General features: G+C 36.6%; 1 protein-coding gene across 1 annotated transcript in view; it reads left to right on the top strand.

The window, feature by feature from the left end:
* The window catches only part of SPTBN5 (spectrin beta, non-erythrocytic 5), a 135,743-nt gene that overhangs the window by 10,556 nt on the left and 109,684 nt on the right, over positions 1-15,503 (top strand). Inside the window, exons 4-10 of the mRNA XM_072427640.1 lie at positions 3,270-3,386; positions 3,755-3,912; positions 4,972-5,200; positions 8,059-8,690; positions 9,772-9,910; positions 11,039-11,271; positions 12,836-12,989. Coding sequence (XP_072283741.1) covers positions 3,270-3,386; positions 3,755-3,912; positions 4,972-5,200; positions 8,059-8,690; positions 9,772-9,910; positions 11,039-11,271; positions 12,836-12,989 — 1,662 coding nt within the window. The remainder of the gene's footprint in view (positions 1-3,269; positions 3,387-3,754; positions 3,913-4,971; positions 5,201-8,058; positions 8,691-9,771; positions 9,911-11,038; positions 11,272-12,835; positions 12,990-15,503) is intronic.

The raw sequence follows: 15,503 nt of genomic DNA, 5'->3' as shown, positions 1-15,503 counted from the left end.
TTAGCTGCATCTCATCCCTCATAGAACTTAGTCTCCTTTCCTCCCTGACATGAATTTAGCTGCTCTACTCTTGCCCAAAGTTCAGCTGCCTCACAGAATTTTGTGTAAAATGTGTGTCAAATTAGCACTTGGCATCATCGGGAGGGGCTTAAAGTGTTATTATTAAATACATTCTGACCCTCGAAATTTTTGACCCAAAGCAGAATAGATTCAGATGAATATGTAATCTGCACAATGGAAGGGTCAGGTGTATGTAATGTATGGGGTCAGAATCATATATAGGTCAGCTTACAACACCCCCATGGTTCATTTCACCGCCAAGTAGTACCCCCATGCAAACACACATACACAAAAACAATATAAATCTATACTGTCCACATCCTCCTAGTGACAAAGCTGTCTATAATCTTATTTCAATTACTATGATATAATTGATAGTATGTCTGTTGTCCATGTAATGCTATAATCAAACTATGTTCCTAATTTGGGAAAATGTATTACCAAAAATTGAACAATTCATTATTTGATAGATACTGTGCACTAATCTCCATTTTATGTCTGATGAATCTTCACCTTTTGTGCTTTTTTTGCCTTCCCCACGCCTTTATATGAAATCCATAACTTTCCAGGCTGAGATATCCATGGCACAGATCCAGACACAATATTGTTGCAATATTTAGGTCAGACAGTATAAATATTTTATGCCTTCACTGATCTTTTAGTATATTGTGGTCATGGAATATATAGCACTAGGTTTGGAAATCAACCAATGTTAAGAGAAAAACAATTGAAATTTATAGGTTTTCCACAATTAAGTCTATTGGGATGCCAGTAAAACTTTTGGACATCCAAGGCTCTAAACACTCATAAACAATAACATATGTATGACGTGCAAGTGATTTGTCTGTAAAGCCTATAGAAAGTATTTCTTTTTTTTAGTGAAAAGAAAAGGGTTAGTAGCTGCATCAGGTTTTATTGCTGTATGTATTTTTACTAGACAGTTGTTGTCTGAGAAACAGACAGTTGCTACGGGGTCGTGGAATGCCTTCCATCCATTAAATGCCTCCTATGTGCTTATAACATGATAACTATAGGAGAACAGCTTTAAGTTGTTTTAATGTTAAAAACATATGGGAACATACTAAAACAATGGAGAGTGCCACTTTCATTTGTTCCATTGTCAGGAGAATATAGGAGATGGTTGATCAATATCTTAGACATTCAGCCATTCTGTAACCACCAAAATAACTGCCCATTTGATTAAGCCAGCAGTAGAAGTTCACTTTTACATTTAACTTAGCTTCTTAATCACTAGGAGCTCAGCTACGGGAACTTACAAATTATTTCTTCCTAATACATAATTCTCAGTGTATTAGGTGTGTCAAAGTATCAAACTGCTTAATATTCCTAATGTATTGTGTGCTTAATATAGTATTGTGAGATCAGCACAGGCATAGCAAACCATGTCAGTTAAGGTGAAATAAAGCCCTTTCCGTCAGTTGATTTCAGTTAGCAAGTATTTTTATATTATTTATTGAATTTTAAATTAGGTTAAATGCTCTTTCACGCCATGTTCAATAGGCTGTGTTGAATAATGCAGGACCAAAGCAATGACAAGCTCAGAGTCATACTTTCCAGTAGGCCCATTTCCCACCAACATGACTTGTTGATGTGTGATGGAACATACTGCATTTGCTCATGGGGTAATGCACTTTACCACCCTACAATCCATCTTAGCACTCCGCAGCACATGTTATGGAAAATGAAATAAAATATGTTGGCTTTTGCTGTAGGAAAAGACCCACATCAGCTCAGGGTGTTTTAAAAAGACATGTAACACAAGTATTTTTTCTCCAATATCTGCCTTAATCAGCATAATTTGTTCAATATATATGGATAGTACTTAGATAGCAAGTAGGTGGAACAGTCCTCAGCAGTTCCAATATTATGGTCACCTGTTGACCATCCACCATTGCCACTTCTGTCCTAAAGTGACAATGTTCACTCATTCTATTCATACCTTTCCGTCAATGCATCTCTCTTCCTTGACCAGAGTTGGCTAGACCAGGCAAAATAACAGAAAATAGTATAGTATGTAGAATTTCAATTACCACCTTTGGAGAAAAGGAATTTAGGTTACATACGAAATAGGGACTGTAGGTCTGTTCTTAAGTTGAATTTGTATGTAAGTCAAAAAAGGTACATTATTTTAATAAATGCAGTTGGGACAGATGTTTGTCTCACCATAATATTAGGTGGCATAGTGTCAGTTACTGTATAAAATCCTCACTGTGAGTTAATCACAAACAAAGAAAAAAAAATATGGAGCCTAAACACTAATTAACTTCTGGAGCAAGCTGTGCTTTGATATGCAAAAGAAACAACTGCAGAGTTTGTCTTGGTCATTAAAGAGTTACAAGAGGCTGCAGAAAGAGCTCAGTTCTTAAGATCACCCACAACCTGCGCTGTGTTTAGCAAAAGGTTTCTTCTGCAAGTCATGGGAACTGCCCCCTATCAAGTCTTCATCCTGCACATGAGCGTACAGGGAAGGCCTGTTTGTTTCTAGGAGTCGTCCATATGTCGGATGTTCTTAACTCTAATAATATAATAATTAGTAGGAATTCGTTAGGAAAGAAGGAAGGAGAAGGCTATTTGAAAGGCACCTATTATTTAAAATTATAATTGAATTAAAACATAGCTTTATTAATTAATATTGGTACATGAATAAAACAGTAATATGCATAACTTACAAAAAACATACAGTACAAATAGATAAAATCACACTTTGATTGATATTGCTATGTTTGTATAGAAAAGAAAATGGTTTCCTTCCTGACGCGTTTCACCCAGAAGGCTTCCTCAGGGGATATTTGGCTTAGTACACATAATCTTATCAACAGAGAAAGTTTTTTAGTATATAAATATGTACAAAATACTATATCTAGTTATAAAGAAATGTGGTTTCCAATCAATTTATAAAAGTAATAAAGCTTGATTTTGAACTTACAATTGTGACTATCTTAGTGTGTTCAATTCATTAAAAACAATAAATTTATGTTGTTGAATATTATTGCTTTCCTTGAGATAATTGATCAAATTGTTCTAAATGAAAAGAAAACAATTCATTGGATGGTATTAAGTTAATTGATATGTATAGACTTCGTATAATGTATAAATTATTAGGGGCACTTACTTGTGACTATGGTGGCTGCATTGTTATAGGAAGATGCACCATGCCCTATTTTATTTGCATGCCTTATCTGTTCTAGGTCCCTGTGAAGCTTATTGGCCCAGAAAATATTGTGGATGGAGATCGGACGTTAATTTTAGGGTTGATTTGGATTATTATCCTACGATTCCAGATTGCTTCCATCACCCTGGATAAGGTAATGCAAATCAGGCCTTTAGTGTGGAGACCCCAGAAGATTTATTGGCTACTAATGACAGCTGGCAGCATGGGCCTTGTTTAGCAACAGAGGGCTGGATATAGTTCTGTTTCAGACATTTTCACTTATAATCGTTATTACCAAATAAATGCAAATGTGAAATAACTTGTAAATGACAAACAAAAACCATTATACAAAAAAGCTACTTTACCCCCTGTTATTGAAGTATAGGTAAACATAGGCTGGAATAACAGGTGTGGAGAGGTCAGGGTATACACCCTTACAAATACTAACAAAGCTTTTGTAGTCTCCTACAGTTTAAAAAACTAACATGGTATTCACCTAAATATTTCTGTTTTTGTATTAAGGATGAATTTGGTGCTACTGCAGCTCAAGCTTCAGCCAAAGAAGCTCTTCTTATATGGTGTCAAATTAAAACAGCGCCCTACTCCAATGTGGATGTGCAGGATTTCTCCAAGAGCTGGAGGGATGGTCTTGCATTCAACGCTCTCATCCATGCTCACAGGTAATTTTGGTGAATTCTTGGTATATTCTAAAAGTATTTCTTATTACTAGAGTAATAGTAAGAAGGGGTACAAGCTCGGTCAGATTTTTTTTAATGTCTTTAGGCCCAATGGGCAAATTGCCTCTTGGATTCTGCCCCATCAACACACAATACTGTAACATGATGGTGTAAACAAACAGATATTCTGTATGTTCCTTTCCTAATAACTCCTTCCCTTGGTGAATGGGGTTGTTTAGCCTTTGTTTATTTAAATCTTTAAACTGGTAACTATTAACATAAATGTGTCTATTTATGACCTTTGCGCCATCATAAACAAGATATAATCTGTGGGTTGTCTAGTAATGATAATGGTCTGAATACCTTTCCAGGAAGGAGGAATAAAAAAGCAAAGCTATGATGGTATCTATGTCTTGATAGCACATTTGTGTACCCCTGCCTGTTCATTAAATCCAGTGTTGTGTTGTTTCATAGTAAAACACCATATATATATATATATATATATATATATATATATATATTTATATATATATATATATATATATATAATAATGTGGACCCAGTGATGTCAACTCCAGGGCTTTGAGGCTCTGATACCCATGTAAGTAGATAATAGCATGGAGAGAAGACTTACAGAGAACATAGGAGCACCGTACCTCAATACCCCTCTCAAAGTCCTTTAATCCAAGCAGTGGGCTGGCTCGTGGGGGAACTGCAAATATGGGAAAATCCTTATGACCGGGTGTCAATCTCATAGAATGGGTCCTTTTAGGCAGGCTGCATTTGCATACCCATATGTAATGATGAGCTGGCTTGCCTCACTATAGAGGAAACCCTATGTAAAAAAAAAAAAACAGCCACCATCTTCTCCCCTAATTTCCGATTGTAATGTTTGCCAATGGCAGAAACCTATTGCAACTGCCCAATACTGTCTGATAGCTTGATGTGGATTTAAAGCTTAGCAATGACAACCTATGTACATGACAGAGACCTTTAAATGTTGGTAAGTATGCCCTTTATGCCCAGTATGGATCATGAGACTATTCTTTTCTTTTGTCTTAGGCCTGACCTTATTGATTACGATTCCCTAAAATCAACCAGGCCAATGTACAACTTGAATAATGCCTTTGATGTGGCAGAAACAAAGCTGGGAATCTCCAAACTCCTGGATGCAGAAGATGTGATGATCCCACACCCAGATGAGAAGTCGATCATGACATATGTATCTTTGTATTACCATTACTTCTCAAAGATGAAGCAAGGGAAGACGGTCCAGAAAAGGGTTGGCAATGTAAGTTCAACTCTATTGTTCTGCCTAAGGTGTTCTTATATGAAAATTGTGCTCACTGCAGAATTAATAGTATTTTCATTAAAGATAAAACATATTTCTTGTTCTACAGGAGGAGTTTCTCCTTGTTTGATATGTACAAAGATAAGCAGCATTTTTTTTTAATTTGACTTATTTAACAGTAACAGATTTTAATACTTGTGTAGGTTTGTAAACAGAATGCAAAAATCCTGCAAAAATACAGTATATGGGACTTGTAAGTAGCCACAGTGGTGCCACTGTGTTTGTATGGGGAGGTGATGTAGTTGGGAAACAGCGATGGGCAATGCTTGCAAAACATGTGGCACAATTTTTGTAAATTTGGTTATTTTACCCTGCTTTTATTTAAAAACAAATTTATTTTGGTGTCCATGTCTTGATAGCTCATTTGAATACCCCTGCCTGTTTATTAAATCCAGTGTTGGGTTGTTTCTGTAAAAAAAAAAAATCAGCCGCCATCTACTTTTGTTAGTTTCTAATTAAGGTCACAAGTAATGTTTGTCAAATTTTGGTAAATTTGGCTATTGGCTATATAAATTTATAAACTTCTACTACTACTAGGCTAATCCAACGTAATTGGTCCACCTATACACTATGGTCAGGCACTTTACCTGGTGACAGGGGAGAACAGCCAATCACCTACATAGAAAAATCAGACTCCCCTTTTCTCTAGACCAATCAAATTCCCTGAAGATCTCAAAGTGCCTGGAAAATTCTAGATCGGTGTTCCTCAACCAGGGTTCTGTGGAACCTTTGGGTTCTTCCAGAGGTTGCTAAGGGTTCCATGAGCAATGAACAATTTCTGCCTCTCAGGTCAGTTTGTGATACCAATGATATTTTTGACTGTCTATAAGGGTGATATTCTTCCCATTGGCCAGCAATGTAAGAGACATTCTTTCCAATGACCACAACACCAATATCCTGTGAGCTGTAGAAATAATAATTTTAGCAGGGGTTACCTGAAAGTTATTTGGGGGGTTTCCCCCATGTTAAAAAGGTCAAGAAATGCTGCTCTATAGACTCCCTTGAAGGGGCACTACACTCATTTTTATTCCAATGGTAAAATCAAAGTTTTTGCACAAAATCATTCAGCACTTTCATTCATGATATTTTAAGTAGCCAAGCCAAAGAGCATCTACATCCTGCTGCTTTCATGAATTACTAATGTTTGGTTATGTGCAATAATTTGGTTGTGGACAGAATGTAATCTTATGCATTTTCAATCCACTGAATTCAGCAAATGAAGTCGGCATCTCATTTACCAGCACCCTGTCCATTGAAGCGGATTAGTGGTTCCTAATTCCTCTAGGAAAATTATATATTAAGGCCTTGGCCTCCCTATGTAACAACCTAAAACATATTACATTGATATTCAAGGGCCTTGTATATATGTATTTATTTCAGAGGTTCCTGTAATCTAACCTGTGAGCTAAACTCCTCCAATCTCTTCTAATAGGATTATAGCCGTGCAAGAGTCTATTAGAGATATATATAGAATCTATTTGTTTTCTACAAGAGAGGATAAAAAATAGCTGCATAAAGTCTAACTTGTCTAGTACAATGTCCATATACTTACAATTACATGCAATAAAAAAAACCTAAAAAGCAATTTGTATGAACAATACTGCTTGCACATGACTTTAAAAGGTGGGCATGGTATTACGTTGATGTGTGTGATTACGGACTGCCCCAGTGACTTGGTAAGCAGGAGGAGACTGCTCAGCAGGTTGTAAGGCATCATTACCCCCCTGGAATCTTTTGGAACGGTCCATGCACCTGTTAGGATCTTTCAGCAACACCTGGATGAGATGGCAGAATATCAATGCAGGGGTAATGACGCAAGGGCAGCCTCTGCCCACTCTTGCCCTGGAGGTGGGTGAAAATTCACTGGCAGATTTGCATATTTCTAAACAGCAGACACAAACACACACCTGCTCAATAATTCTTTTACTATGTCCTACTTATGGAAATGCTGCACAGGATGGAGATGACACCTATGAAACATTTAACTAGCTTATAGTGCTAGTTTATATATAGCTATGCATATGTATTAAAGAGGTGTTTCATTAGATTATGGCATAAACTTTCCTGTGTGCACAGGATTATAAGAATATGATGAATATATGATAAAAATAAATGCACACACTTTTTTTTAAGAAGGAATAGAATTTTAGGTATTTGAAAATAATTTATTACAATGTTTTAATGAATAATAATGAACCAATCAGACTAAGCAAACTCTTTGCCAGTGTTTGGTGCTTAACCACTAAAAGTAAACGTCTGGAACAAACAAACTATATATATATTTGGTGTACACACGGAAGATTCTTTGTAACCTATACCTCAACCTCAATAATACTGAGGAATGCATAAAAACAATATATGTATATAATATATACATATAATATAAATGTACAATAATACAATAATATAAATGTAGACAATATATTTATGTCAGAGTTCACATTTAGTGATTTAGTGTGGAGTTCATTTGGTATTACCAATTGAAGGTACAAATTCCAGTACTTGATGAGTCACTGACCCAGATTTTTCCTTACTTATTGTTATATTATTAAAACCATTGTCATCAGGACATGAAGTAGGATCAAATTCTTCCCTATTCTACCCCAAACTGCATACACTTTAAAGCTATATAGTCCAGTGTATTGTGAATGCATATCATTTACCATATAGTTTTACTTCAGTTTTCCCATTTGTTTATAGCTTAATATATGGCATTGGGCTACTGACTTTATTTAGACAGAAGATATACATTTCAGTATTACTTTACATTATTTTTATTTTTTTCCTTGCACATTCAGACTATGTCCTTGGTTCTTGATATTGAAAAGATGAAAACTCAGTATGAAACCATGACATCTGATCTGATCCAATGGATAAAACAGAAAGTGGTTGAGATGAACAACCGTCACTTTCCTAACAATATAAACGGAATGCTGCAACTCATGGCAAATTTTAAAAACTACCGCATGGTAGAGAAACCTCCGAAGTACCAAGAGAAAGGCTTGATTGAGGCCCACTTCTTCAACATCCGAACAAAATTACAAGGCAACAACTTACGGCCTTATTTTGCAGCTGATGGTTGGTCGCTGAGTGATTTGGAGAAACATTGGACCATCTTGGAGAAGGCTGAGTACGAGCGGGAGAAAGCCCTACAGGCGGAGTTGATGAGGCTGGAGAAGTTGGAACGGTTAGCTCAGATGTTCCACAAGAAGGCCTTACTGAGAAAAACCTATCTTCAGGACATGACACAAGTCATTAACCGCCAAGACTTCAAGCCCAACAGCCTTTCCCAAGTTGAAGCTGCCACCAAGAAACTTGAGGCTTTTGAAGCTGATGTGCTACCACGAGAACAACGCTTCAAATGGCTCGCAGAGATGTCCGCCATTTTACAGAAGGAGAATTACCACAAAAAAGAAGAAATAGTTGTGAAGTAGGTGTATTAACATGTATTTGTTGGCATTAGTGATTGATATATAAATTTATTCTATATATCTTCTATTTATACCACTTCCTTCAGTTAACAACTTTGACAAGGTAGAGGAATGCTTTACTATTTCACTGTGTGTTGTGGGACTTTAACAGCAATTACATTTGGAGAATTTTTCTAATTAGAAAATGCCGGCAAAACTTAATTTGGTTCAATCATAAAAGTGTTTTGTTGAAAAAACATCAGTTATTAGTACATTTCTGTTTAAAACACACTATTTCAAACTATTTTGCACTCAGCGCATTTCGCAGATAATTTTTTTTGCTTCCTCAGGAGTTACATTTGAGACCATACAATTCTTTTCATGCTATCCAAACCTAGGATGCCCTGTATGTTCCCTTTAGGATGGTAAGTACAGTGTGACAGCATGAGCAGATCAGAGGGAGGAGAAAGCAGAGAATAACCAAATAAGATCTAAAATTCTTGTAATTACCCTCATTTAAACCATGTCCGATTTGCAGGAATCTATAAGGCTGAGTAAAACCTTCTGGGAAACACCTGTGCAGATTCATCTGGCTGTTCACAGGTGGATGCTGCTAAAGTCCCAACTTTTGTGTGTTTTCACACAGTTTTTTCTTTAGTTTGCTTTATTATGGAAGCGGAAACATTAGGATCTTATCCTGACCCAATCATTTTCTTGACTATGTGTTATGTATATACTGATTGTTGTCCTAGCATGCTTGAGTGAAATTATAAAGCTATGTCTATATGCTTGTCCCTGACTTTGTAGACATTTTCAGGGTTACCTTTCCCATGAAAAGAATTCATATAAGTTTTGGTTTGGGCTTTCTGGCTGATCGGCTATCCCTAAATATAAGCTGGCACAGGGGATATTTTTCTGTCCGGATGCCTCTACAAGCAAAAAGAAACACACTCGCCTAAACTGACCATGTTTATAGAATCATCTTTTTTCTTAGGAATGAGCGTTTTTCTGTTTGTGCTGGTAAAACAAGCTACTTATTGATATATATGTATAGCTTTAGCCCTTATCTTTAGGTGTTACTTTTTGTCTTGTCCACTTCAGACAACAGGAGTTATCACGAGGATGGCAGGAGCTCCTTAAACTAATACAAACTCACAAAGATCCCTTAGGAGAGAAGTACCAAATACTGGTCCTATTAAGAGACATTGACAGTGTTGTTGATGAGCTGAAAGCTTTGCAGGTAATACAATTTATTGTTACGGATATGTAGATTTATCTATACTTTTAAAAGATATGTAAGATGTTTACCATCATTTATCTACTGTATAGCTAAGTCAGACTGAACCAATTGTTCATAAATTATGTAAAACCTGAAATACTCTCTGTGCACACTTGTGCTAATAATTTTCTAGCTGGTATTTATTATACCTAGCCATATACACACAATGAAATCATTATACAGGTAAGATTTTTGAAAGCAAAACCTTAGAGTTTGTACATTGTACAATTGTCCTTCATTTGCAGGAACTATTCTTTCTATTTAGTTGCCCCCCCTTTTAGTCTAATGTTTAGATCTCTATAAACATGCACTATGTACAAAAAGTTTTATTCTACACTTAACTTTTAACCCAACTTCTAAATTAAAAGGCTGTATGAAAGAAAAGTAGTTGTGAGTTTAGAAGCATGGAGCCCCTCTTCCTTATGCAGATAGTGAACATGACCTAATAACCTGGATTTATTACCAAGAGCATTTAATTGTGAATTATTCACAGACTACTATACTCTGGAAAGGGCCCGCCGTGTACTTTGGGGGTCAGTTCCCCCTGGCGTTTCCTTAAGAACAATTTCAGGGACCATAAAAGTTTTGTTTCTATGCTTCAAAGAGGAAATATTTCTAAATATCACACTATCTCAGATTTTTTATTTTATTTTACAGTATAAAGCTAATATACAGATACAAACATCTATGGTTGGTTAGGGGGTAAAAAAGTAGCCTTCATATGATTATTGTTGGGTTTAGCCTTTATAATTAATTGCCTTAATGTGTGGATATCAGGATTCACTCTTTATGACCATAAATGTTTGGACATTGATCTTTTATCATTAGGGATAGCCTTTTAGTGAGCGTTAGGGCTGCTTAAATGTAACATGGAAAAAGTCCTCTTCTTGTGACAGGTGTACTTTAAGAAGAAAAGCTAGTGTTTATGGGAGCCAGAATTTGTAACTGTCCCAGTCCTAGGCTTTTCCTGTGGTTGACTTTTCTTCTAATATTTATGGAGTTTATGGAGTTGCAATGAGAACACATCTCAGTTCTTACTGATGATTGGTGTTCTTTGACACCACTAAGTTTTTTCCCTTCTTCTTGCAGGAACTGGTTGGCTCAAAAGAATTTGGGAAGCAGCTCCCAGAAGTGGAATATTTTGTTCAGGAGCATAATCTCATTGAGTCCCAAATTCTGTCTTATGGGGAGACTGTGAAAAACATTTTGGACAGGGCAGAAAAAATTCCCAAAAGTAAATCTGGAAACACAGATGTTCTGCAGACCAAAGTGAATAACCTACATCAGCTCTACCAAACGTTGGTGTCTCTTAGCAAGTCTCGGTAAGTGATCTGCCGATAGGAAACGAGTATTTCCTGAATTAACAAATAGAATCCTGTATAAACAGGTTTTATTTTTCTAAATTCTCCTAAACCTGACAAAATAAGTAAACAGGGGTTTCTCCAAACTGAAAGTAATTCCTTTTGTTAATGATGTGTCTAATACAGGACAAATCATAATTCAGACATAATGGGCCTGATGTATTAAAGCTCTCCAAGGCTGGAGAGGACACACTTTCATCACTGAAGCTGGGTGATCCAGCAAACCTGGAATGGATTTCCTAAAAGTCATTTGCTATTTTTTAGGAAATGTTTTCAAACCATTCCAGGTTTGCTGGATCACCCAGCTTCCCTGATGAAAGTGTATGCTCTCTAGTCCTGGAGAGTTTAAATTAATCAGGGTAAATTACTCCACATACTCTCACATACAGCAGTCTTAACTAGCCACAACTGATCAGGAATGGGAAATCAGTTGGTTGTGATTAGTTGTGGCAGATTTTATTTCTGATTGACTTTAAATTGTTTTATTGCATTGGAAGCTGATCTGTAATACATCAATCTGCTGGTGTGTACCTAACCTTACCAACATATAGATTGTGAGGTGATAAGTAGCCTGGGACAGGTTTTTATGAAAAATGGAAAACTGTGAGATTATATTCCAGTAGAAAAGGATAGGGTTTATAGATAGGGCATAGGGTTTATAGAAAAGTCACAAAACTTAAATAGGTATCAAGTATTTGTTTGATTCTATTACTGAAGAAAACAGGAAATATCTAAAGATAGCAAGGAAACTAAAGACAAACTAAACTTAACAACTTAATAATGGAATCTAACTTTAGTTAAAGCCGAACTAATCCCACTATTTCCACCTATTCCCGTTCCATCACAGGTTGCCACCATCTTCTTTTTTTCACTTCCCAAAAGATGATCTTTGACCATCTTGATTGGACATGCTGGAATTACATAACTCCTGTGCATGTGCACAGGAGTTTATTCATTCCTGGTACATGCAAAGTAAGCCAAGCTACATACACAGCTCAGCAAACTTAAATGGCTGGGCAGCGATCGGGCAGGTAAAAGTAGTTATCAATGTACCACCTGCCTGAATCACAAAAGTTCAAAGCCAGATTTTAGTTCCATTTTAGTTCCACAGCTAAAAACATTCCACTGGCTCTGAAACAAGAAATAAAAATACAAATAATGTACAAATATTACATTTATTGTAACCGTTGCTTGAGTAGAAAAGCCAGCCCCTTGCCAAAGCTGCAGAATGGAACTCTGCATGGAAGCAGAATTCTCTCTGCAGGTGTCCAGTATATCTCATGCCTAGGCAGTCCTAAAGCAAAGCTTAAACTCTTAGCTGTTTTGATAGATCTAGGTCTACTTAGCAGGGTGAGTGTCAGACCTGCAAAGGGACCATCGCCTCTGTATAAAAGAGATAGATTTCCACTCCACCTTTGAATGTATGTAGCTGAATTAAAAAGAAAAATTGCACTTGAAAACATTGACATTACCAAGTTTGTTATGAATGTAAATGAAAGGTATACAAACGTATGCTTTTTTCTAGGCGGGCACGGCTGCAGGAGACATTGAAGCTGTACCAGTTCTTCAGAGACTGTGGAGAGGAAGAGTCCTGGATCCATGAGAAGTGGCAAGTAATGAGAATGGCTGACCCTGGCACGGACCTTAGCCACATCACCTCCTCTATAACCAAGCAAAAGGTACATAATACTAGTACAGCAATAGCAGCTAAGGGAACATTTCCAAAGTATGTGTTGTTTATCTCAGCATGGTGGCTCAGAGGTTGGCACTCTAGCTTTTGCAGGATTAGCTTTCGAATCTCGCCCAGGACATTATCTGCATGGAGTTTGCAGGTTCTCCCTGAGTTTGCAAGGGTTTCAACAATTCATAAACATGCAGGTAGGTTAATTGGCTTCCCCTCAAAATGGACCTTAGACTGTATTAATGACATATGACTATGGTAGGGACATTAGATTTTGAGCCCCTCCAAGGGACAGCTAGTGACATGACGATGGACATTGTAAAGAGCTGAGTAATATGTAAGCGCTATATAAATACTGTGCAATAATTATATGGGTGAAAAAATGCTAATTAGTGTACCCAAAGAATATATAATAGTTTAAACTCTATGGAGAAAGGGTGGTGCCGAGCCTTGACTATGTAAACAAATATAGTCTAAACATATGAGAAGAAAGGAAGAAAAGAGGAAGGAAGGCTCTTTTTAGGCACCAATGTAATACTTTAACTAATTTAGGATAAAAAATACACTTTATTAAATTCAAGATATCGATTAAAGGGGTCAACAATAACGTAGTTACACGATTCCCATTCATTAAAAAAGCAAATACTTAACGGTTTGTTATTTAGAAAGTCCCACTCGCTAAAAAAATTTAGGAAGAAGAGATGTTGTAGTGTGTTTTATTCCCAAGGCGTTTCGCCCACAAAGGGCTTCATTAGGGGATTTTTTTTTTTTTATAATAAACGCCAACTCTTGAGAATCTAGGACACAACCTTCAGCATTAGCAGATATAGTGGTAAGGATAGAAAAGGAGCTGCCTCAGGTAATAAGTTGAGTATGCATTAGCAAGAGCTGGGAAGAGTATACGTTGATGATACTCAAAAGGTCGAGAGGGACGAAATATACTGCACATTGAAAGCTATTCTTAGGTGTTGCTGCTAAAAAAGCGCAGCTCAACTACATGATTAATGCGAGTATTAGATAGAAGAAAGAGACCAGTCAAAAGCAGTTAGCAGTTAGTTAGTGGTAATGTATTTGTGTTGGTCACCTCTTTGTACCAGCTCTCAGGGGATGAACAAAAGCAAGCTTGTAGTGTTAAATGCCACAGTCAGATCTCTCTAAACTCTATCGGCCATCAGTAAAAGGAATCCTAATGCCTGTAATATATCACAATTCCAGCATAATTTTATATATATCAATATGTAGAATGCATACTGATAACATGCCAAATGATTTACAATTTATTTTTGATTAAACTTTCAAAAGAATTGTAACATTCTTGAAATACCAAAAGAAAAACAGAAAGGTGGGAGTTGATCATCTACATGGGTTTTACACTTACCAAGTTAATTCTATACTGCCAAACACACCCATTTATAGTAGTTTACCCCAATTCATTATCTATATTCTATACGCTGGAATGAAAAATAACTCCAAAATCACATAAAACACCTAACCTCACCATTCACATTATAAAAATCAGCATGTGCACTTTATTCCCCACTGAAGATATTTAAGGAAGCTTGGTTATCATTATTGTATAACAAATTGAATACAATAACTTATCTGACAACCATTGATAGGCCTGATTAAGTGCTATGTCATATGTATGCTAAAGTGTCCAAGGGTCAGTGTACCTGTATGAGAAATTTAGTGTGAACGCAATGATGTTATGATGGCAGCTAAGTCTAAAAAGTCATTTATTTGCAGAATCAAAAGTGAGCAGAAATATGTTTTGTTCAGGTGTGTGACTAATGCAGATAAGTCACAATAAATGACCGATACCCTATTATAGGCTATACATGTGCTGAATATGTACATTTTGAAAAAGGATTATTGAAACCAGTTCACTGAACTTTAGGTTTGTAGGCATTTATGTGCTAGGTTACCTTTGTAATACTTTAGCAGCTTTAAGCGTTGCATAAAGTGGAGAAGAGTTTAGACCATTGTTTGAATATTTTTCGCTTTATGTTTCATTGTTGGGAAGATCTTTCTTTATTTCCTGTTCTGAAGCTGCAATCCAAAGAATTCCTCATTTAGACGTTTGTCACCAGAACAAATGGAAGATTTACCCTCATCTATTTTTTGGGTAATTTTTAAAATAAATAATGTCAAATTTTAGTCGGCAATACAAACACAGAGGCTGACTCTACATAATGGGGACTATGACACTTTGGTCAACTAACAAACTTAGCCCACCACTTACCAATTATCCCTTTCTTTCAGGTGTCTGCACCATCTCTTTACCCCAATGCCACCACATTCTCAAACCATCTCATATTAGGATGACCTCTCACTGCCTTTCCACCTGGATATCCTATTAAACCCTTCTTCAGGTTACTTTCTTTCCCCATCTGTTGACCAGGTCTTAACCATCTCAATCTTCCTTTCACAGATCCCCGCAGGACCAGGGTGTCTGTGCCCTCATTGGTGTCACTAATCTTGGACTTTTCTGCAGCCAGCAGCTGCTCTGCCC

Source organism: Pyxicephalus adspersus, chromosome 12 (assembly GCF_032062135.1).
Source record: "Pyxicephalus adspersus chromosome 12, UCB_Pads_2.0, whole genome shotgun sequence".
Lineage (NCBI taxonomy): Eukaryota > Metazoa > Chordata > Amphibia > Anura > Pyxicephalidae > Pyxicephalus > Pyxicephalus adspersus.
The sequence above is the reverse complement of the archived record's forward strand: the minus strand, read 5'-3'. Positions and strand labels throughout refer to the sequence as shown.